The 25,308-nt window shown below is 37.4% G+C and overlaps 1 protein-coding gene across 1 annotated transcript in view; it reads left to right on the top strand.

Moving 5' to 3' along the window:
• Nucleotides 1–25,308, top strand: part of DNAH12 (dynein axonemal heavy chain 12) — a 244,273-nt gene that overhangs the window by 167,748 nt on the left and 51,217 nt on the right. Inside the window, 5 exon segments of the mRNA XM_030926675.1 lie at nucleotides 3,429–3,643; nucleotides 4,761–4,953; nucleotides 7,673–7,865; nucleotides 14,124–14,296; nucleotides 20,485–20,625. Coding sequence (XP_030782535.1) covers nucleotides 3,429–3,643; nucleotides 4,761–4,953; nucleotides 7,673–7,865; nucleotides 14,124–14,296; nucleotides 20,485–20,625 — 915 coding nt within the window.

Raw genomic sequence — 25,308 nt, 5'->3', positions numbered from 1 at the left:
AGTTTTCAGCAGTTTGATGTGTCCAGGTGTGTATGCACATGTGTTTGTGTGTGTATGTGTGTTTTGAGATGGGGGTCTCAGTTTGTCACCTAGGCTGGAGTGTAGTAGTGCAATCATGGCCCACTGCAGCCTTGACCTCCTGGGCTCAGCTTCCTGATGTAGCTGGAACTATAGGCGAGTGTAGTGCCCCCACCTCCCATCATTTTTAACAGCTGTATTGATATATAATTCATGTGCCATAAAATTTACCCTTTTAAATTGTACAATTCAGTGATTTTTAGTATGAAATGCTACACTTAAGAAATACAAATACATTTTTAATTTACCATTGATAGCCTAAAATCAAAGAACAAGTCATTTTCTAAGAAACAAATACTGTGAGTGTATGTTAAGATGTTAAAAGAAGACATTTCATTAAAATTTTTCTGATCTTTGATATTTAAATATATTATGCTTTCCAAAAATAAAAAAGACTAAACTTCAGTTAGGGAACCACTGGAGTAGCAATAGGGGTAAACTTTCAAATCTACTTTCAGCTGCAGTGTGTGTTTTGCCTTTACTTCTGGGATTCTTTGGAGTATTACTGGCCATAAACTGTTAATTTTCTAGCTTGGAGTTTCCTCAGCCATGTAGATGGTATAAATTTATATCCTAAACCTGTATGAGATATAGATCCACAGCTACACATTCACATTTTCAGGGGACACTTTTTCCTAGCCAGATATGAGATGAGAATCAAAACATTTCCTTCTTGTCTCTTTATACATAGGGTTGAAATTTTTCTATCAGTGACTTCTTTAAGCCTTTTGTGAGTTTCAGCTTAATGCAAAGGTCTCAGTTCCAGCTTCTCCCCACGTATGGACCCAGTGAGCCTCTAGATTATCAGACTGACACTCTTCCCAAGTCCAGCTGTCAGTTTAGCTCACACACTTACTATTCTGGATTTTAGTTTTATCTGTTTTGGCACCTGTGTTTTTCTGTATCTATGTATTAGATATGTGTGAATGCATGTATGTGTCTTTTAAACATGCCTCAGTTAACCTGTGCATTTAAAATAATGTCATATTTTATCCATCAGCACTAGGAGGAAGAAGGATTTTTAGCCAGTCATGCTGTTGTGACTGTAGTTGATAATTAGTCATTGTGCTTGCTCTTTATAGTTTCTAACAGTTTGTCTGTTTATAATATTGTGCAATGGTTGAGAGCAGTTCAGACTCTGGAGTCAGGGCATTTGGGTTCAAACTTCCTCACTTTCTGTCTTGAGAGTTTGGTAACATATTTGACCTCTCAGTGCTTCAGTTTCTCCATCTGTGAATGAAAATAACTCCTACTTCATAGAAATGTTGTCAGAAAGCACTTAGCACATAAGTGCTCAAGAAATGTTAGTTTTTATAATTATCTTTGAATATCTCATTCTAGTCTATATCTTAAGTTCTGATTTTGCTATGTTTCAACCATAATGAAAACACTTACTGTGTCTCCTAGGTGGAGGTAGGAGACAAAAAATAAAATGCAAAATAGTGTGTTCCTTTTTTAGTGTTTATACATTGCTTTGGCTACTTAACAGCAAAGCTTATTTTCCTCCAAATTACCATCTCTGTCAGAAACATAGAAGGATAATGCTGCTTTCTTCAAACTGCTCAAAGATCTCAAATGTAGGCTAGTATTATTTTCATACGTAGAGTAAGGTATACTTAGAATGCAAATTCCGTGGCCTGGCCTTATTTCTATGATGGACACAACAATCCAATTTTCCAGTATTCACATAAGGTTATATTAAATAGGAGTCAGATTTCTTTCAGAGTAGACAAGAATCTCTAATTATTGGATAACCAAGAACATTTATTTAGGCATTACCAAGGATGTTTATTAACATTAGAATGTTAATTTATAGGTGTTGTTACATTTTGTGAGGGAATGAACACATACTGTATTTTTCCAATAATAAGGACACGAAAGGAAGAAAATAATGTCTCTTTAAACAGGGCCTTGAAAGGTACTAAAAGCATCTACTAGTCTAATTACTAGGTAACGTCTATGAAAAAATAACTTTGTTTGCAGAATGCCTTTGCTTTCTTTGCTGTGGTAGGAAAAGTAGATTTTAAGTACCGTCTGGACCTTTTTGTACTTGAAGTAGGATTTCAGCACAATTAGAGCCAAGAAAGAAAACATCCAGTCATCTAGTTTAGTCTTTGGGGAAAGACAGAAACTAAAAGAACACAGTTATTTGAGAGTAAATTAAAGAGCTTATAGGGAAAGGGGATTTTAGCTCTAGCCCTAGAATCTGTTGGAATAGAAAGAGAATGGGAAAGCTGAAGTGACATGGGACAAAAACTCCCTTTTCTGTGATATATATAGATATATATTTAAATAGATATAAATATTAAATATATATAATTAAATAAAATTATATATGTGTGTGTGTATGTATGTGTGTGTGTGTGTGTGTGTGTATATATATTTAAATGGAGTTTCATTCTTTGTTGCCCAGGCTGGAGTGCAGTGGCGTGATCTCAGCTCACTGCAACCTCCATCTCCCGGGTTTAAGCGATTCTCGTGCCTCAGCCTCCCCTGTAGCTAGGATTACAGGCACCCACCACCGCACCTGGCTAATTTTTGTATTTATTTATTTATTTTTCTAAGTAGAGACAGGCTTTCACCATGTTGGCCAGGCCAGTCTTGAACTCCTGACATCAGGTGATCTGGCCACCTTGGCCTCCCAAAGCACTGGCATTACAGGCCTGAGCCACCGCGCCCGGCCTCTGTGCTATATTTTTAAAAGAAAATTTAATGTACCGTACTGAATACAAGAGAAACCTAGGACAGTGAGCATCATCCATGAGGAAGAGCAGAAAGCACATCATATATTACACATCTGAATCATGAATCATATATTCTTGAACACAGTCTTTACTAACTCAGAAGAAACTCCTAAATAAATCTCAGATACATACCACCCTAAACTTGGACACAATTTGTAATTCTACTCATAATCTAAGGAAATCCCTTATATGCTAGTGGATCTCTTGTTTTAAATGTTTATCAAATATTTTATAGTATTATTTTCATATTATGTTAACAGATGTCATGTATTAAAGTTACCATGAAGACAGCATATTATATTGGGAAGAGCAGAGCTCATAGATTCACAAGGTCCTACTACTTCTAACACTGAACTAGTTTTGGAACCTTGGAACCTTGGGCAGAGTACTTCCTGAGACTGAATTTCTTCATTTGAAAAATAAGAAAAAGAAAAAAAACTCCTTTTCACTTTTTTCTCATAGGACTTTTGTAAAGAGTAATCCTGATAATGTATGTGAAATACTTTGTATTTGTACAGATTGATGGTGATGTTTATTATTTACATAATTTTAAAGAAATCTCAATGTTTATGTCTTCCTCTCAGAATTTTTCTTATTATATTCTAGGCCTTTAATGATTGACCCCCAGGGTCAAGCCAATAAGTGGATCAAAAACTCTGAAAAAGAAAATCAGCTTAGTGTTATTAAGCTATCAGATTCAGACTATATGAGAACGTTGGAAAACTGTATTCAGTTTGGAACTCCACTTCTATTAGAAAATGTTGGTGAAGAACTGGATCCATCTTTGGAGCCTTTACTACTTAGACAAACTTTTAAACAAGGTATAAAGCAATTACTATTAGTCTGTAGAACTGTAAGATGATTGAATTATCTTAGAGGCATGAAAGAAGCCTACTACATAAATTTAATAATAATGTTAATAATGCAGAACTTCTGGTTCATTGTTACGAGTGAAAGGAAATTTGGAACAAGCTATCAGGAATGAACCTTAGCCAGATATTCTAAGATAAATACCTTGCCCTCTCTTCATTGCCTTAACCACTGTTATCTAGACTGTCAGAGAACATAAAGAAGTTGAAGCCAGCTTGAAATTCCTTTATCCTGTGACCCTTGACCACAAAAAGTCTGTTGTTATGAATAGTGATGGTGTCAAACTCCTGGCCTCAAGTGATCCTCCTCCCTCAGCCTCCCAAAGTGCTGGGATTATAGGAATTAGCCACCATGAATAGTGATGGTGAATGTGGGCCTGAGTTGAGTTTAGGTAAACATTGTCCACCTAATATCTTTCTGTTTATAAAAATTTGTCTCTGCCAAGTGCTATTACCTTTAAGAACTTTAGTCATTTACATATATTTTACAATCATAATTGAAAATTGATGGAGGAAGAAAGCTCAAAAGAAATCTTGATTTACAAAGCTCTGTGACAACCAGAGAAAATGTCCTATATTAACCCAGAAAGAGTCCTGCTGTATAACTGCTTACTTATTGCTGTGTCTGTGACTTTTGCCACTCCTGTTTTCTATATGTTGTTATTATCATTTTGAGACAGAGTCTTGCTCTGTTACCCAGGATGGAGTGTAGTGGTGCAGTCTCAGCTCACTGCCTCAAGCGATTCTTGTTCCTTAGCCTCCAAAGTAGCTAGGATTACAGATGTGTGCCACCACGACACCCAGGTAATTTTTTTAGTATTTTTTAGTAGAGATGGGGTTTCACCATGTTGGCCAGGCTGGTGTTGAACTCCTTACCTCCAGTGATCCACCTGCCTTGGCCTCCCAAAGTGTTGGGATTATAGGTGTGAGCCACCGAGCCTGGCCTTGTTTTCTATTTTAAATTACTTTAGGACCGTTTATTTGTAACCTAGGCAAGGCCATAGAAGTACATAGCGTGAGGGGCTATATAACTAGCTCACTTGTTATGCGTTTGTTTTCTGAACTATAGGTGGCATTGATTGCATCAGACTTGGTGAGGTCATTATTGAGTATTCCTTTGATTTCAAATTTTATATCACCACAAAACTAAGAAATCCACACTACATGCCAGAGCTGGCTACGAAAGTGTCTTTGCTCAATTTCATGATAACTCCAGAAGGACTCGAAGATCAATTACTAGGTATTGTTGTTGCAAAGGAGAGGTATGTATTTTCTTAGATGCTTCTAGATGGTTTAAAAAGGAATATTTGTAGGCCATTAATATTTTTGTTTTGTGAATCTTTTAAAACTTTGTCAAATTTTATACTTTGTTACTGTAAATAATCACATAATCCTCTAAAATAGCCATCTGTAACAAGTAAGTTATAAGCCAACTGTGTTATATTGGGCTTTTAGTATGGGCAGTTGGGTTCAGATTACATGCCATTGTTACAGGAAAGGGATCCCGATCCAGACCCCACGAAAGGGTTCTTGGATCTTGTGCAAGAAAGAATTCAGGGCGAGTCCACAGAGTAAAGTGAAAGCAAGTTTATTAAGAAAGTAAAGGAATAAAAGAATGGCTCCTCCATAGAGCAGCCCCGAGGGCTGCTAGTCATCCATTTTTACGGTTATTTCTTGGCTATATGCTAAACAAGGGGTGGATTATTTATGCCTCCCTTTTTTAGACCATAGAGGGTAACTTTTTGACGTCATAGCATTCGTAAACTGTTAAGGCACTGGTGGTGTGTAGCAGTGAGGATGACCAGAGGTCACTTTTGTGGCCGTCTTGGTTTTGGTGGGATTTAGCCAGCTTCTTCACTGTAATCTGTTTTATCGGCAAGGTCTTTATGACCTGTTTCTTGTGTTGACATCCTATCTCATCCTGTGACTTAGAAGGCCCAACCATTTGGGAATGCAGTCCAGTAGGTTTTAATCTCATTTTACCCACCCCCAACTCAAGATGGAGTTGCTCTGGTTCAAATTCCTCTGACACCATGACTTCTGACTTGCATCTGAATGAGCCAGAAATTTTACCCCTAGGAATCTATGCTGTAACTGTAAATAGAAATACATTCATTTATATACATATACACAAGATATTAATAAGAAAATGCTTAGCAAAAGAAGGAAAAAGCAGCATATAAAACTATATCCAGAATACATAATATTTTGTTTAAAAAAAGATTGATGTTTATCTACATATATAAAAAGAATAAAGATTGGGAAAGAATACACTTCAATGTTAAAGTAATTATCTCTGGTGGTAAGATTATGGGTAATTTTTATTGTTTTCTTTATACTTTATATATGTACTATTTTTATTTTAAGTTCCAGGGTACATATGCAGGATGTGCAGGTTTGTTACATAGGTAAATGTGTGCCATGGTGATTTGTTGCGCTTAACCCATCACCTCGGTAGTAAGCCCAGCATGCATTAGCTATTTTTCCTGATGCTCTCCCTCCTCCTACCCGCCCTGACAGGCCCCAGTGTCTGTTGTTCCCTACCTTGTGTCTATGTGTTCATCTTTTTCAGCTCCCGCTTATAAGTGAGAACACGCGGTGTCTGGTTTTCTGTTTTTGTGTTAGTTTGCTGACGATAATGGCTTCCAGCTCCATCCATGTCTCTGCAAAGGACATGATCTTGTTCCTTTTTATGGCTGCATAGTATTCCATGGTGTATATGTACCACATTTTCTTTATCCAGTCTATAGTTGATGAACACTTAGGTTGATTCCATGTCTTTGCTATTGTGAATAGCACTGCAGTAAACATACACAGTGCATGTACCTTTATAATAGAATGATTTCTATTCCTTTGGTATATACCCAGTATATACCCAGTAATGGGATTGCTGTGTCAAATGGTATATCTGGTCCTAGGTCTTTGAGCAATCATCATACTTCTTTTGAGAAGTGTCCTTTGCCCACTTTTTAATGGGGTTGTTTGTTTTTTCTTGTAAACTTGTTTATGTTCTTTGTAGATTCTGGATATTAGACCTTTGTCAGGTGGATTGATTGCAAACATTTTCTCCCATTCTGTAGGTTGTCTGTACATTCTGATAGTTTATTTTGCTATACAGAAGCTCCTTAGTTTAATTAGATCCAATTTGTCAATTTGTGTTTTTGTTGCAATTGATTTTGATGTTTTTGTCATGAAATCTTTGCCTGTGCCTGTAATAAGGATTAAAAACTTAAATGTAAAACCACAAATATGTATTATTTTTTTAAAATGAGGAAAAACACTGTGGTACCTGGGAGGGCTACTAGTAAATAATTCCTTCTGGAAGGAAATCTGATCTCACTTGAATCTAAATATAACATTATCAAGTGGTCTAGTAAATGAAATCGAATTAAAAGTGAAAATATTTAACCATGAAGTGTTTCTTCCAATATTTAAATCCCACTTGTAGAGTGTCCAATGCAGGACCATGTCATAACATATTGTATTCCATGGTAGACTGTGTTATTTTGAAGTTTCATCCCATTTTTGTTTGACATAAGTGTTTTGACATAAATGTCAATTTTGTCTTTTACTTAGAGTCAGTTTTATGACCACTCATCCTTTCAATGTTTGCTACTATAGAAAATATGATGAAAATGAGACTTAGTGGTGACAAAATCAAGAAATAAATAAGAAGTTCATACTTTGAGTTTCTTCTCCAGTTCTTACTTTTGCATACCAGCTATGCCATATGGATAAGTCTAATGTATTCTTAGACTTACTGTGGCACATGTTATTGCCACATTTTACGTGCATACAATTAATGCTTTTTTTGCTTGAACTTCTCAAATAGTTGTGTGTGTGAAAGTATTTTTCCCTTCAAATAAAGCAGTTAATCACCTTAGTTTGTGTTAGATGTCTACAAATTTGTGATATGTAACACTTAGATATAAATTTAGATAAAATACTACAAATTTGGACTAAATGTTTCTATCTTTTTAGACCAGAATTAGAAGAGGAACGAAATGCCCTTATTCTTCAGTCTGCAGCTAACAAGAAACAGCTGAAAGACATAGAGAAAAAAATTTTAGAAACATTATCATCATCAGAAGGAAACATTTTAGAAGATGAAAGTGCAATTAAAGTCTTAGACTCTGCCAAAATGATGTCCAATGAGATAACAAAGAAGCAGCAGGTGAAAAAAGAATCCTAGAAATCTTTTGATTTAAATCTTAAGATTCTTAAGAAATCTTAAGATTCTGATTTTCTTCCAGCCCCCAAGGAAGGTGCTGGAGTAGCCTTGCTGGAAAGGAAAAAGAAAATGATAAAATACCAAAACATAAATTTAAACTCATAAGAGAATATCTTACTGTTAAATTATTTAAAACTTGGTCTGATCTATATGGTATCTATACACAGAAGAAATAAATTTAGAATGAATGTTTTAAAATATATTATTATTATTGGATAGGTAAGGTATTATTAGAAGTATCAGATAGTATTATTGGATAGGTAAGGTATTATTAGAAGTATTGGATAGGTATTATTGGATAGGTAAGGTATTATTAGAAGTATTGGATAGGTATCCAGTTTCAGCTTTCTCTGTATAGCTAGCCAGTTTTCCCAGCACCATTTATTAAATAGGGAATCCTTTCCCCATTTCTCGTTTTTGTCAAAGATCAGATGGTTGTAGATGTGTGGTGTTATTTCTGAGGGCTCTATTCTGTTCCGTTGGTCTATAACTCTGTTGAAACTGGATTCCTTCCTTACACCTTATACAAAAATTAATTCAAGACAGATTAAAGACTTAAATGTTAGACCTAAAACCATAAAAACCCTAGAAGAAAACCCAGGCAATACCATTCAGGACATAGGTGTGGGCAAGGACTTCATGACTAAAACCCAAAAGCAATGGCAACAAAAGCCAAAATTGACAAATGGGATCTAATTAAACTAAAGAGCTTCTGCACAGCAAAAGAAACTGCCATCAGAGTGAACAGGCGATCTACAGAATGGGAGAAAATTTTTGCAATCTACCCATCTGACAAAGGGCTAATAATCCAGAATCTACAAATAACTTAAATTTACAAGAAAAGATCAAACAACCCCATCAAAAAGTGGGCAAAGGATATGAACAGACACTTCTCAAAAGAGAATGTGACACATGTGCCAGCAGACATGTGAAAAAAATGCTCATCATCACTGGCCATCAGAGAAATGCAAATCAAAACCACAATGAGATACCATCTCACACCAGTTAGAATGGCGATCATTAAAAAGTCAGGAAACAACAGATGCTGGAGAGGGTGTGGAGAAATAGGAACGCTTTTACACTGTTAGTGGGACTGTAAACTAGTTCAACCATTGTGGAAGACTGTGGGGATTCCTCAAGGATCTAGAACTAGAAATACCATTTGACCCAGCCATCCCATTACTGGGTATATACCCAAAGGATTATAAATCATGCTACTATAAAGACACATGCACACGTATGTTTATTTCAGCACTATTCACAATAGCAAAGACTTGGAACCAACCCAAATATCCATCAATGATAGACTGGATTAAGAAAATGTGCCACATACACACCACAGAATACTATGCAGCCATAAAAAAGGATGAATTCATGTCCTTTGCAGGGACATGGATGAAGCTGGAAATCATTCTGAGCAAACTATGGCCAGGACAGAAAACCAAACACTGCATGTTCTCACTCATAGGTGGGAATTGAACAATGAGAACACTTGGACACAGGGTGGGGAACATCACACACCGGGGCCTGTTGTGGGGTGGGGGGAGAGGGGAGGGATAGCATTAGGAGATATACCTAATGTAAATGACAAGTTAATGGGTGCAGCACACCAACATGGCACATGTATACATATGTAACAAACCTGCACATGTACCCTAAAACTTAAAGTATAATTAAAAAAACAAGAAGTATTGGAAAGGTATTATTATTGTACAGGGAAGGTATTATTAGAAGTATCAGATAGGTATTATTATTGGATAAGTAAGGCAGGCAACTTGGGTTCATTCAGGTTTTAATTGACTCTTCTCTGGAAAATTGAATTTGAGAGTTTGTCTTACCTCTGTTTCTGATTGGAGTTCTTGGTGAAGGTAGTTGCTAGTTCATTGAACAATAAGGGATTCTAGGAAAAAATAGAGATTCTTAGACATTAATTCCATCATTATCTTGTCATTTGTCAGGAAGACAGGTATGAGAGTTGAGGGTGGCAGGTGGAGGAAGAGAGCAAGTAGTCTACAGCCAATAATGGATTTATTGCAAATTCTCCTAACAGAGCTGAATGAGATATATATATATAGAGAGAGAGAGAGAGTGTGTGTGTGTGTATATATATAATGTGTATATATATTGTGTGTGTGTATATATATATATATACTTTTTTTTTTTTTTTTTTTTTTTTTTGAGACAGAGTTTTGCTCTTGTTGTCCAGGCTGGAGTGCAGTGGCATGATCTCAGCTCACTCCAACCTCCACTTCCGGGTTCAAGTAATTCTCCTGCCTCAGGCCTCCCAAGTAGCTGGGATTACAGGTGCCCGCCACCATGCCGGGCTGATTTTTTTGTATTTTTAGTAGAGATAGGGTTTCATGATGTTGGCCAGGTTGGTCTTGAACTCCTGATCTCAGGTGATCTACCTGCCTCGGCCTCCCAAAGTGCAGGGATTACAGGCATGAGCCACTGTGCCTGGCCCTGAATGATATTTTTATACTACTTCTCTTTTTATAAAATAATACAATGTTATAAGCAGAAAAGGCATTAGCAAGCAGTTATTTTTTGTACTTCATAGTTGAGAAAACTAGGGCCCAGAAAGGTTGGCTGAGGCCCAAGTTTACACAATTAAATGGTATTACAGAATGACTTCTGTAAGCTAATGTTATTGATCTTCAGGCCTTTTGGTCTTCCTTGGCCCACCAAATGAGTTACGTGCTCCTTCACTTTAGGGTAATTAAAAAATAAAAAGAAACCTAAACAGAGATTGCACTAATTACTCAGCATCTCTCCACTGCTCCCCAGCCCACAATGCACCCTTGCTCTGAGACAGAGGACTTTGTTGTTGTTGTCGTCGTCGTTGTTGTTGTTGAGACAGTTTCGCTCTTGTTGCCCAGGCTGTAGTATAATGGCGCCATCTTGGCTCATCACAACCTCCGCCTCCCGGGTTCAAGCAATTCTTTTGCCTCAGCCTCCCAAGTAGCTGGGATTACAGGCATGCGCCACCACACCCGGCTAATTTTGTATTTTTAGTAGAGACGGGTTTCTCCACGTTGGTCAGGCTGGTCTTGAACTCCCAACCTCAGGTGATCCCCCTGCCTTGGCCTCTCAAAATGCTGAGATTACAGGCGTGAGCCACTGTGCCTGACTGGACAGAGGACTTTCTAAAGCTCTAGGCACCCTTCCCTTTTGGATAGATTTATTTTGCGTGAATGTGGTGGTAATCATTCTTTCTGGTCACGTGTACTATTTGGTGTTTTGTTTTGTTTTGGGTTTTTCATCTTGGGGGAGCCAAAGGAGTAGGGTCTTAGAGTAGCATTCTGTGGCAGCCCCCAGTCTGGGACCATGGCTGAGATATTCTGTCATGTCTCCTTTCCCAATATCTGTCCATCAGAGCAGAACAAGCTACTTCTTGTTCCCTCACCAAACTAGTTTTCAAAGAGTAAAGAGGATAGGGAGCATTTATTGCCTTATTTCCTATTAAGACTCGAAGAGAATGGGCGATATAATTATTTATTGGTTCAAGTACTTTATCTTACAGTGAGAAAAATATAATAAATGATAGTATCTTTCTGACTGGATCCCATTGATCATTGCAAACACAGTTTTAAATTCATTATATGGTTTGAGCTAAAACATACTCCGTATTTGACCCTGACTTCTAGTCTACCTTTCTCCACCCACCTACTGTAAGAAAAAACATCTTCAGGGAAGGCTCTCCAACATAGTCAAAATCTGCTTTTCCCTTTTCCGTAAACCCGCAAGATTACACAAACACAAACAAAACCTTACAAGTTTATTCTAGAGATTTCAAAGTTTACCCCTACTGCTACTCCAATGGTTTCCTGACTGAAGTTTAGTCTTTTTTATTTTTGGAAAGTATTATATATATAAATATCACAGACCAGAAAAGTTTTACAAGTAATGAGTTGCCCTCTTTTAACATCTTAACATATACTCACAATGTTTCTTTCTTTCTTTCTTTCTTTCTTTTTTTTTTTGAGATGGAGTTTTGCTCTTGTTGCCCAGAGTTAAGTGCAATGGTACGATCTCGGCTCATAGCAACCTCTGCCTCCTGGGTTCAAGCCATTCTCCTGCCTCAGCCTCCGGAGTAACTGGGATTACAGGCATGCGCCACCACACCCGGCTAATGTTGTATTTTTAGTAGAGATGGGGTTTCTCCATGTTGGTCAGGCTGGTCTCAAACTCCAGACCTCAGGTGATCCACCTGCCTCGGCCTCCCAAAGTGCTGGGATTACAGGCGTGAGCACCCGCGCCCAGCCCACAGTATTTATTTCTTAGAAAATATCTTGTTCTTTGATTTTAGGCCATTAATGGTAAATGATTTTTAAAATGTATTTATATTTCTTAAGCCTAGCATTTCATGCTAAGGATTCAAGTTTAGCAAACACTGTTTTTAAATATACATAGATCAAGCCATGGAATATGAATTAAGTTATTATTTAATGTTTAAAAATTATGGCCCAGTGCAGTGGCTCATGCCTGTAATCCCAGCACTCTGGGAGGCCAAAGCAGGTGGATCACCTGAGGTCAAGAGTTCAAGATTAGCCTGACCAACATGGTGAAATCCCATCTCTACTAAAACACAAAAATTAGCCAGGTGTGGTGATGGATGCCTGTAATCTCAGCTACTTGGGAGGCTGAGGCAGGAGAATTGCTTGAACCCAGAAGGTGGAGGTTGTAGTGAGCTGAGATCGTGCCACTGCACTCCAGCCTGGATGACAGAGCAAGACTCCCTCTCAAAAAAATAAAAATAAATAAAAATTGTATTTGCTGTTTATTTCTGCTTGCTATTGCTATTAGTTGCAAAATGGCATTTGAATTGAAAGTCAAAGTTTAAATAGCAAAAGGTTTAAATGAGAATACTAAAATTATGCTTTCTTAGATAAGATGTCATTAATTCCCATTGTCAATAACTTTGTTTTACTTATTTATAGTTAGGACTGAGATTCCAAACTTATTTTTAGTTCATTTGTGGTTATACAGTATAATTTTGGAGAAAGTTTGTTTGCAAGTAACAGGAACCCACTTGAATTAGCTAAAATAAGAAAGATACAAGGGAATAATTTATTTTCCCAATTATAGGACATACATCCAGACCTCAAGGATGAATGGAAGACCTTAAGTTTCTGTGCTCTCTGTCTCTTCCTCTACTTCTGGGGCTGTGTGGTCATTCTGTGCTCCCCTCTACTCCATCTGAAGACCAATTTCTTTTAAGACTTTTGTATCTCTTCTTTCATATACTCATCTAGCATGTAGAAACCAACATGTAGAAAAAGTCCCACTACCTTTTACTTCTAATGCCAATGCCACCTAACTTCAGTTTCTGAGGCTTTTAAAGTCTTAATTCTCTAGGGAAATTTTTGATTACCTTATCTTGGATCTGGTTTTATCCCTGCCTGTTGATTAAATTAGCAACAAACAGGATTTGGTATAAACATGATTACATAGGCATACCATTCATCAGAGTCTGTAGATAGCATTACCGAAGAAGGAAGAGTGAGTTGGAATAGTGCTCGAAACATTGTTTCTATAGAATATCAACCTATCAGATTGAGTTGAAGAGCTATTATCTTAGAGAACATTTTTCTTTGGGGGTTGAATATCTACAGCCCTGTTAAGTTAGAAAATTAAACATATGAGAAGCTAGTTGAAAAAGCATCCTTGTGTATAAAACCATCTATCAACAAATAGTTTCAAATACCTACTTTGCCAGACTGTGCAGGGTTCCAGTACATGAGTTAACACTGTAAGTATACAAACATGTACACTTGCTCTCCATCCCTCTCTCCCTCTTTACCTCTGACCTGTTAAAAGAAGGTGAATGACTATGGTAGACACAGATCAGTCAGTCAAAGAATAAGCAAAGCTTTCTTATTTGGTATGCCTCAAGAAAGAGATGGTTGGTAGCTGATCAAACTGTTAATCTGAAGTTTAAGCTTATTTTTTCTTTTTCCTCTCTTGTTCCTCCTCTCTCTCCTTCCCCTTTCCTCTATCCCTAGTTCTTTCCTTCATCCCCTTTTGTTTTCTTTATTTCTGGCTTTCAGTATGATAAAGCCCTCTCTTGTAAACCATATTTAAATTTATATAATGTTATTGCATTGAGATTTTTAAAAAATATATAAACATTATATGAAAAGTATATAATTAAAATACTCTTCCTATTTCTTAATCTTGCTTTTTCTGTTCTTCTCTTAGATTGCAGAAAAGACAGAACTCAAAATAGCAGAGTCTCGAGAAGGCTATAGACCCATCGCCAAACACTCATCAGTATTATTCTTTAGCATTGCAGACCTGGCTAATATTGACCCCATGTATCAGTACTCTCTCACCTGGTTTGTGAACCTTTATATCAACTCTATTCATGACAGGTAAACATTCTCTCGCTTTATTCATCTTCCTGAGGTTGGATTTTCACAGCCCTTTCCATTTAAAAGGTAACTTTTTTTAAAAAAAACTTACATAATGTATATTCATTACAGAACATAAAAAATTTGGAAAAATGGCCAGGTGCAGTGGCTCACACCTGTAATCTCAGCACTTTGGGAGGCTGAGGCAGGCAGATCATTTGAGGTCAGGAGTTCAAGACCAGCCTGGCCAACATGGTGAAACCCCATATCTACTAAAAATACAAAAATTAGCCAAGCATGATGGCAGGTGCCTGTAATCCCTGCTACTCAGGAGGCTGAGGCAGGAGAATCGCTTGAACTCAGGAGGTGGATGTTGCAGTGAGCCAATATGGCACCCCTGCTCTCCAGCCTGGGCAACAGAGTGAGACTGTCTCAAAAACTAAAAATATAAAAAAAGTGGAAAAGTGAAAGAAAAAAAGACATATGAAAGATAATCAAAATCTTCTTTCTATTTTAAGTTGTTGTTTCACTCCTACTCAAGATTTAGGCATGGAGGGATTAACTCTAGTTTTTTTTCTTCTCTCTTTTAAATATTTCAGTGAGGCAGGTGCATGATTTGTTTTTCCTAGCAACTCTAGTGTATCTTTCTCCAACCTTGAGGTCTCTCAAAGGCTTCAGTCCCACGTTTCTTTTTTCTTAATTTAATTTAATTAATTAATTTATTTTTGAGACACGTGTTGCTCTGTCACCCAGGCTAGAGTGCAGTGGCACAATCACTGCTCACTGCAGCCTCAACCTCCTGGGCTCAGGTGATCCACCCACCTCAGCCTTCAGAGTAGCTGGGACTACAGGTGCACACCACTATGTCCGGCTAATTTTCGAATTTTTTTTGTAGAGATGGGGTTTCATCATGTTGCCTAGGCTGGTCTCAAACTCCTGGACTCAAGAAATCTGCCTGACTCAGTCTCTGTAAGTGCTGATACTACAGGAGTGAGCCACTGCACCTGGCCCCACATTTCTAATAGTTTTCTGGATATTTGCACTTGGAGTGCAATATCTGGATATTTATGGATATTTGCACTGGATATTTGATATTGGAGTCAGACTGGAGTTGGGGATTACACCTCAGTTCTGCCACATACTAGCTGCATGCCTACAGGCAAGTTCGTTAACATGAGGTAATTGCCTCAATTTTTCTTATCTATAAAATTGGGATGATAATAATAGTAGCTACCTTTTGAGTTTTTGAGAATTAGATAATATTTATAAAGTGTTTATAACAATGTCTGGTATTTAGTAACTGCTGTACTTGTTAAGTAAAATCAAAATACAACTTGAGCCAATCATGTATGTTGTAAGAAATTTCTACATTGACTCTTGGTAGAATAACCTCTGCTGAGTGATGAAATCCCTTCTCAGTTGGCATTTGGAATTTGAATTTATACAACCCATATGATGAAGGAAATTCAAGTTAAAGAATTGACATAAAAATGTCAATATCAAGTTTTGGTGAGAATGTGGAATAATTGGAACCCTCTTACACTGCTGGTTGGATTTTAAAATAATGTGGCCACTTTGGAAGTTCTTCAAAATATTAAACCTAGATTTGCCATGTGACCCAGCAATTCCACTCCTGGGTATATACCCAAGAGAATTGATTGCATATGTTCACACAAAAACTTAAAGTTAAAAAAAATTTAGGCATAAAATGCTATATTCAAGTTACTTGGGTTAGTTTTTCCGCCTTCAACATGAGATGTTATTCATGTGAAATACAGTTAGGTTCATTTGTTTATTTTTATGTTTCATTTTAGGGTTTTTCTTCATCTTTGTTGACTTTAATTTTATTATATGTTTGAGTACAGAAACCATTAATGACTTCAAAATTCAATCCTGTACAAAAAGATCTACTCAGAGAAGTGTCAATACCACCATCCCTTCCATCCCATTCCCATGGTCCTATGTATTACTTTTTAAAAATCAAATTTTTAATTTTGAGTTAAGTGTAGATTCACATGCAATTATGAGAAACAATAAGGATCTCATGTACCTTTTACCCAGTTGCCCCAATGGTGACATTTTGAAAACCTGTAGAACAATATCACAACCATGATAATGACATTAATACAGTCAAGATACAGAATATTTCTACCACCACAAGGATCTCTGTGTTGCTCTTTTATAGCTATACCCACTTCCTTCCCATCCTTACCTCTTCTGTAACCCTTGGCAACCACTAACCTGTTCTCCATTTCTATACTTTCGTTACTTCAAAAATTTTATATAAATGGAATCATATGGCATGTAACTTTTTGAGATTGGCTTTTTTTACTCAGCATAATTCTCCAGGGATTCGTTCAGGTTGCTATGTGTATAAATATTTGGCTCTTTTTGATGGCTGAGAAATATTTCATAGCTTGAATTTACCACAGATTAAAATCTGTTTAATCATTTACCTGTTGAAGGACTTCTGAATTACTTCCAGTTTGGGGTTACTATGAATAAAAGTGCTATAAACATTCATGTACATATATTTGTGAATAGAAATTTTTATTTCTCTGAGATAAATACCCAGGAGTGCAATTGCTTGGTTATGTAGCAGTTGTTTGTTTAGATTTTTTTCTTTTTTTTTTTTTGCAAACAAGACATAGGGTTTATTGAGGACTCTTTTTTTAAGCTTTTAGGTTCAGGGGTACATGTGGAGGTTTGTTATACAGGTAAACTACATGTCACAGGGGGTTAGTATACAGATTATTTTGTCACCCAGGTAATGAGCATGATACCTGAAAGGTAGTTTTTTGAACCTCACTGTCCTCCCACTCTCCACCTTTGAGTAGGCCCCAGTGTCTATTGTTCCCTTCCTTTTGTCCAAGTGTACTCATGTTATATAAGTGAGAACATGCAGTATTTGGTTTTCTGTTCCTGCATTAGTTTGCTTAGGATAATGGTCTCCAGCTCCATCTATGTTGCTGCAAAGGACACGAGTTCATTCTTTTTGGTGGCTGTGTTGTATTCCATGTTGTATCTGTACCACATTAGTTTTATCTAGTCTACGATTGACAGGCATCTAGGTTGATTCCAGGTCTTTGCTATTGTGAATAGTGCTGTGATGAACATACGTATACGTGTCTTTATGGTAGAACAGTTTATATTCCTTTGTGTATATACCCAATAATGGATTGCTGAGTCAAATGGTAGTTCTGTTTTAAGCTCTTTGAGAAATCTCCAAACTGTTTTCCACGGTGAACCAATTTACATTCCCACCAGCGGTGTATAAGTGTTCCCTTTGCTCCACAACTTTGCCAGCTTCTGTTATTTATCTATTTTTTTTTTTTTGACTTTTTAATTATAGCTGTTCTGACTGGTGCAAGATAGTATTTTATTGTGGTTTTGATTCGCATTTCTCTAATGATTAATGACTTTAAGCATTTTTTCATATGCTTTTTGGCCATGTGTATGTCTTCTTTTGAAAAGTGTCTATGTCCTTTGCCTACTTTTTAATGGGGTTGTTAGTTTTATGCTTGTTAATTAATTTAAGTTTCTTACAGATTTTGGATATTAGATCTTTGTCAGATGTACAGTTTGAAAATATTTTCTCCCATTGTGTGGGCTGTCTGTTTACTCTGTTGATAGTTTCTTTTGCTGTGCAGAAGCTCTTTAGTTGAGTTTTAAAAAATTTTTTAAAGAAAGTGACAGCCTGGGCAACATAGTGAAACCCCATCTCTACAAAAAAAAAGAAAAATAAAACTAGCTGAGCATGGTGCCATGCACCTGTAGTCCCAGCTACTTAGGAGGCTGAGATGGGAAGATTACTTGAGCCCAGGAGGTAGCGGTTGCAGTGAGCTGTGATCATGCTACTGCACTCCAGCTTGGGTGACAGGGTGAGACCCTGTCTCAAAAATAATAATAATAATAAAGTGCCAAACTACTTTTTAGAATGGCTACATCATTTTATATTCCCATAGGTATTATATTTTTAAATTGAACTAAATATATTGAAAGCAATATATGCTTATTGTGAACATTTTTTGGAATATGAGAGTATAAAGAATATCAGTCATAACTCCACCCAGTAATTACATTTATCCATATGTTTTCTGACTTTTTATGTATTTTTTTTCTTTTTGAGATGGAGTCTTTTTTTTTAAATGTGTATTTTTTAAATTTATTTTTAGTTCAAAAATTATAATTGTATATACTTGCTGAGTACAGTGTGATTTTTTTTTTTGATTATACTTTAAGTTCTAGGGTACATGTGCATAACGTGCAGGTTTGTTACATATGTATACTTGTGCCATGTTGGTGTGCTGCACCCATCAACTCGTCAGCACCCATCAATTCATCATTTATATCAGGTATAACTCCCCAATGCAATCCCTCCCCCCTCCCCCCTCCCCATGATAGGCCCCGGTGTGTGATGTTCCCCTTCCCGAGTCCAAGTGATCTCATTGTTCAGTTCCCACCTATGAGTGAGAACATGCGGTGTTTGGTTTTCTGTTCTTGTGATAGTTTGCTAAGAATGATGGTTTCCAACTGCATCCATGTCCCTACAAAGGATGCAAACTCATCCTTTTTTTTTTTTTTTTTTTTTTTTTTTGAGACGGAGTCTCAGCTCTGTCGCCCAGGCTGGAGTGCAGTGGCCGGATCTCAGCTCACTGCAAGCTCCGCCTCCCGGGTTCACGCCATTCTCCTGCCTCAGCCTCCCGAGTAGCTGGGACTACAGGCGCCCGCCAGGTCGCCCGGCTAGTTTTTTGTATTTTTAGTAGAGACGGGGTTTCACCATGTTAGCCAGGATGGTCTCGATCTGCTGACCTCGTGATCCGCCCGTCTCGGCCTCCCAAAGTGCTGGGATTACAGGCTTGAGCCACCGTGCCCGGCCAACTCATCCTTTTTTATGGCTGCATAGTATTTCATGGTGTATATGTGCCACATTTTCTTAATCCAGTCTGTCACAGATGGACATTTGGGTTGATTCCAAGTCTTTGCTATTGTGAACAGTGCCGCAATAAACATACGTGTGCATGTGTCTTTATAGCAGCATGATTTATAATCCTTTGGGTATATACCCAGTAGTGGGATGGCTGGGTCATATGGTACATCTAGTTCTAGATCCTTGAGGAATTGCCATACTGTTTTCCATAATGGTTGAACTAGTTTACAGTCCCACCAACAGTGTAAAAGCGTTCCTATTTCTCCACATCCTCTCCAACACCTGTTGTTTCCTGACTTTTTAATGATTGCCATTCTAACTGGTGTGAGATGGTATCTCATTGTGGTTTTGATTTGCATTTCTCTGATGGCGAGTGATGATGAGCATTTTTTCATGTGTCTGTTGGCTGTATGAATGTTGAGACGGAGTCTTATTCCATTACCCAGGCTCAAGTGCAGTGGCGTGATCTCACACTACAACCTCCACATCCCGGGTTCAAGCAATTCTCCTGCCTCAGCCTCCCTCGTAGCTGGGATTACAGGATTGTACCACCACCCGTGGCTAATTTTTGTATTTTTAGTAGAGATGAGGTTTCACCATGTTGGCCAAGCTGGTCTCAAACTTCTGACCTCAAATGATCCACCCACCTCCGCCTCCTAAAGTGCTGGGATTACAGGCAAGAGGCACCGTGCCTGACCTTTTCATGCATTTTTAAAATATGTAGATCTTTATCTAGATTTTATGCTTATTTGGGGCAGGCAAATGTTTTATGATTCTTTGTCTCTTTCATTTCCCTCCCTAGCATAGAGCCTTACACTAATAGAGATTTAATAGGCATGTTTTTTAAAGTTAACTGATTGTTTTCAGTCACTGTGGGGCAGAATAAGATATTTAGGATTTGGAAAATAGAGAGATGGTATAAGCCATATTTCACTTTCTCAGAGAACTGTACCCTACATTTTAAAACTTTTTATTTTAAAATACTTACGGACTCACGAGAAGTTGCACACAGAAAAATATGTGCAGAGAGGTTTCCTGTACCTTTCATTTGGTTTCTCCAATGCTAGTATCTTGCCTATAGTACAACCGAGAAACTGACATGGCTGCAACCCATAGAGCTTATTCAGATTTCACCAGTTTTACATGCCCTTGTGTGTGTGTCTTTATATGTTTTTAATAGTGATACTTTTGTAAAATAAAAAGTGCATATGTTAATTCACATTGTTTATATTTTCCTAGTTTTGTTTGACAATACATTTTCCTTCTTTTTAACTTTTAGTAACAAATCCAAGATTTTGGAAAAGCGCCTACGATATTTAAATGACCACTTCACATACAACTTATATTGTAATATATGCCGATCACTATTTGAGAAGGACAAGCTGTTATTTTCCTTTTTATTATGTGCCAATCTTCTTCTGTAAGTTACTTGCTTTTTCCATAATTTATTTATTTTTAAAACCTCCCTGGAAAATCAAATCTGTAAATATATCTTCTCACAGAAGGCTATATTTTTCTTTGCTTAAGTCATGATTTTACTTGTGCATTTCACTGATAACAATAGCTTCTACAATAGTATTGGTGTTTATTTAATTTTTAAAATTTACATAACATAGAAAAGTTCACAGAGTATTAATGTACAGTTCAACAAATTCTTACAAAGGGAAGATCTGGTGATGAAATAGAACATTTCCCCACCATCCTTGAAGCACTTGTACTCCTTTCAGTTACCACCTCCTTACTCCCCAAAAAGGTAACTGCTACACTCACTTAAAACACTGTAGTTTAGTTTGACATATATAAGCAAGTAATATGTATTCTTTATTCTTTTATCTGGCTTCTTTTCCTCAACATTACTTTCATGAGACTCATCCATGTCGTAGCATGAGGCTAGTTCATTTGCTGTGACTGCTTTACAGTATTCCATTAGAAGAATACATTGATGTTTACCTGTCTACTCAATGAACAGATGGGTTGTTTCCAGTTTGGCACTAGTGTAAGTAATGGTGCTATGAACAATCTTGTGTATAAATGTAGGGGCACACGTGCACACATTTCTGTTGGGAAGATGCCTAGAAAGAAAGTTACAAATTGTTTTCCAGAATGATTGTACCAGTTTACATCCCATTAACAGAATTTGAGCATTCCATTGCACCAGATCCCCACCAACGTTTTATTTTTGTTGTTGTTGTTGTTGTTGTTTGTTTTGAGACGGAGTCTCACTCGGTTGCCCAGGCTGGAGTGCAGTTGTGGGATCTCGGCTTACCACAACCTCTGCCTCCTGGGTTCAAGCGATTCTCCTGCCTCAGCCTCCAGAGTAGTTGGGACTACAGGCATGCACCACCATGGCTGGCTAATTTTTGTATTTTTAGTAGAGACAGGGTTTCACTATGTTGGCCAGGCTGGTCTCAAACTCCTGACCTCGTGATCTGCCCACCTCGGCCTCCCAAAGTGCTGGTATTACAGGCGTGAGCCACCGTGCCTGGCCCCCACCAATGTTTTATATTGTTGTTTAAAAGAAATCTATTTTGGTACGTGATACATATTATTGAATCATGGTTTGAATTTATATTTCTCTGATGACTAATGAAGTTAAACACTAGTTCATGTTTATAGGCCACTTGGAAATCGTCTAGTGTACTTATTCACATCACTTGCCTATTTATGGGGTTTTTCTTAGGGATTTGTATGAGTTCTTTATATATTCTAGACACAAATCCCTTGACAATTATTTAATTGTGTGACAAATTGGCACTCACTCTAGTTTGCTTTCTCTTTCTCTTAATGCTGCCTTTTGCTGAACACAAGTTCTTAATTTTAATATAGTCTGATTTATGGTTCTTGCTTTGTGAAAACTCTTTTCACAGCCCAATATTATGAAGGTATTCTCCTATATAACCATCTGGAAGCTTTATTATGCCTTTCACATTTAGATGTACAAGCCACATGCAACTGATGTGTGTACATGGTCTAAGGAAATGTCAAATTTTACATTTTTTCCATGTAGCTCTCCACTTGTTGAAAAAACTGGCCTTTTCCCTACTGCTCTGTAGTGCCTTCCTTGCCATAAATAATACATTCATATATCTAGATCTGTTTCTGGACTGTCTATTCAGTTCCATTAATATGTTTGTCTGTAATTAATCTTGATGTCTGATAGTGTTTCATCTTGTTCTTTAAGTTTTTATTTATTTCAACTGGTTTTTGGGGGAACCGGTGGTGTTTGGTTACGTGAATAAGTTCTTTAGTGGTGATTTCTGAGATTTTGGTGCACCCACCACCAGAGCACCTATGTGTAGTCTCTTATCCCTCTCCCCCCACCAAAAGTTTCTCTCAAGTCCTCAAAGTCCAATGTACCATTCTTATGCCTTTATGACCTCATAGCATAGCTCCCTTATATGAGTGAGAACATAAGAAGTTTGCCTTTACTTTACAGTAAGTGAGGTGAGTTACTTCACTTAGAATAATAGTCTCCAGGCCAGGTGTGGTGGCTAATGCCTGTAATCCCAGCACTTTGGGAGGCCAAGGCAAGTGGATCACCTGAGTTCAGGAGCTCAAGACCACCCAGGGCAACATCGTGAAACTCTGTCTCTACTAAAAATACAAAAAAATTAACCAGGTGTGGTGCCACATGCCTGTAGTCCCAGCTACACAGGAGGCTGAGGCAAGAATCGGTTGAGCCTTGGAGGCAAAAGTTGCAGTAAGCCGAGATAGTGCCACTGTATTCCAGCTTGGGCTACAGAGTGAGACTCTGTTTAAAAATAAATAAAGTAATAGTCTCCAATTCCATCCAGGTTGCTGCGAATGCCATTATTTTGTTCCTTTTTATGGCTGAGTAGTATTTCGTGGTACATATATATATATCGCATTTTCTTTATCTACTTGTTGATTGATGGACATTGGGGCTGGTTTCATACTTTTGCAATTGCAAATTGTGCTGCTATAAACGTGTGTAAGGTGTCTTTTTCATATGCTGACTTCTTTTCCTCTGGGTAGATACCGAGTAGTGGGATTGCTGGATCAAACAGTAGATCTACTTTTAGCTCTTTAAAGAATCTCCACACTGTTTTCTATAGTGGTTGTACTAGTTTACATTCCCACCAACAGTGTAAAAGTGTACCCTTTTCACTGCATCCACGCCAACATCTTTTTTTTTTTTTTAATGGCCATTCTTGCAGGAGTGAGGTGGTATCATGCTGTGGTTTCGATTTGCATTTCCCTGATCATTAGTGATGTTGAGCATTTTTCCATATGCTTGTTGGCCATTTTTCCGTATGCCCGTATATCTTCTTTTGACAATTGTCTGTTCATGTCCTTAGCCCACTTTTTTAATAAGATTGTTTGTTGTTGTTGTTGTTTTTTCTTGCTAATTTGTTTGAGTTCTTTGTAGATTCTGGATATTAATCCTTTGCCAGATGTGTAGATTGTGATGATTTTCTCCCACTCTGTGAATTGTCTCTTAACTCTGCTGATTATTTCTTTTGCTGTGCAGAAGGTTTTTAGTTTAATTAAGTCCCATCTATGTATCTTTATTTTTGTTGCGTTTGTTTGTTCTTCTTTTATATAAGAGTGTCTTTCTTATTCTTGGATCTTTGCATTTGCATATAAATATTAGCATCATCTGGTCAAGTCCAAAGTGGAAAGATACCCAGTAATATGCGGAAGTTTTGATTAGGAGTGCATTGGAACTGTAAATCAGTTTGTGGGAAATTAACAATTTTATAATATTGAGGGTTTCAGTCTAAGAACATAGTATGTCACTCCATTTTCCTTAGTTCTTTTTCATTTCACTCTATAATGTTTCATAGTTTTCTATGTCTTGCCTGTCCTTTTTTTTGAAAAGGCTTTATTTTGTAGAGCAACTTTGGATCCACAGCAAAACTGAGCAGAAGACACAGAGATTTCTTATATAAACCTCCTGCACTAACAAAACCCCTTACCAGCGTGATATATTTGTTAGAATCTATGAGCTTGCATTGACATATCATTGTCACTCATAAGTAAGTTCATGGCTAACATCAGGCTTCACTCTGGGTGTTATATACCTATCAATTTTGACAAGTGTATGATGTCATATGTCTATCATTATAGTTTCACTGCTCTAAAAATCCTCTGTGTTCTATTTATTCAGCCCTCCCTCTCCTCAACCCTGCCAATCACTGATTCTTTTGTTATCTCCATGGTTTAGTTTTGTCATTTCCAGAGGGTTATATAGTTGGAATTATGCACTATGTATGCCTTTTCAGATGGGCTTTTTTTCTCTTAGTTATAAGGTTCCTCCATGTCTTTTCATGGCTTGATGGCTTATTTCTTTTTAGTGCTGAATTATATTCCATTGTTTGGATGTAGCACAGTTTATTCATTAACCTACTGATGGACATCTCAGTTGCTCCTAAGTTTGGGCAATTATGAATAAATATGCTACAAACATTCATGTGTAAGTTTTTGTGTGAACATAAGTTTTCAACTCCTTTGGGTAAGTACCAGGTGTGCAACAGCTGGATTGTATGGTAAGAGTATGTTTAGTTTTGTAAAGAACTACCAAACTGTCTTCCTGAGTGGCCATAACATTTACCATCTCCACCAGTAATGAATAAGAGTTCATGTTGCCTATTTTGGAAAGTGGCCGTTTTAATAGTGTTTAGTGATATTTCATTTTAATTTGGAATATCCTAATGAAATGTGATGTTGAGCATATTTTCCTATTCTTATTTGCCAACTATATATCTTCTTTGGTGAAATGTCTGTTCAGGTCTTTTGCCTTTTTTTTTTTTTTTTTTCCTGAGGCAGATTCTTGATCTCTCATCCAGGCTGGAGTACAGTGGTTCTATCTTGTCTTGGCTCACTGCAACCTCCACCTCCTGGGGTCAATTGATTCTCCTGCCTCAGCCTTCCGAGTAGCTGGAATTACAGGTACCTGCCCTCAAGCCTGGCTAATTTTTGTATTTTTAGTAGAGACAGGGTTTTACCATGTTGGCCAGGCTAGTCATGAACTCCTGACCTCAAGTGAGCTGCCTGCCTTGGCCTCCCAAAGTGCTGGGATTGCAGGTGTGAACCACTGTGCCCAGCTCTCAAATGTTTTTTCTGCATCTTTTGATAGGAT

This window comes from Rhinopithecus roxellana, chromosome 1 (assembly GCF_007565055.1).
Source record: "Rhinopithecus roxellana isolate Shanxi Qingling chromosome 1, ASM756505v1, whole genome shotgun sequence".
NCBI lineage: Eukaryota > Metazoa > Chordata > Mammalia > Primates > Cercopithecidae > Rhinopithecus > Rhinopithecus roxellana.
The sequence above is the reverse complement of the archived record's forward strand: the minus strand, read 5'-3'. Positions and strand labels throughout refer to the sequence as shown.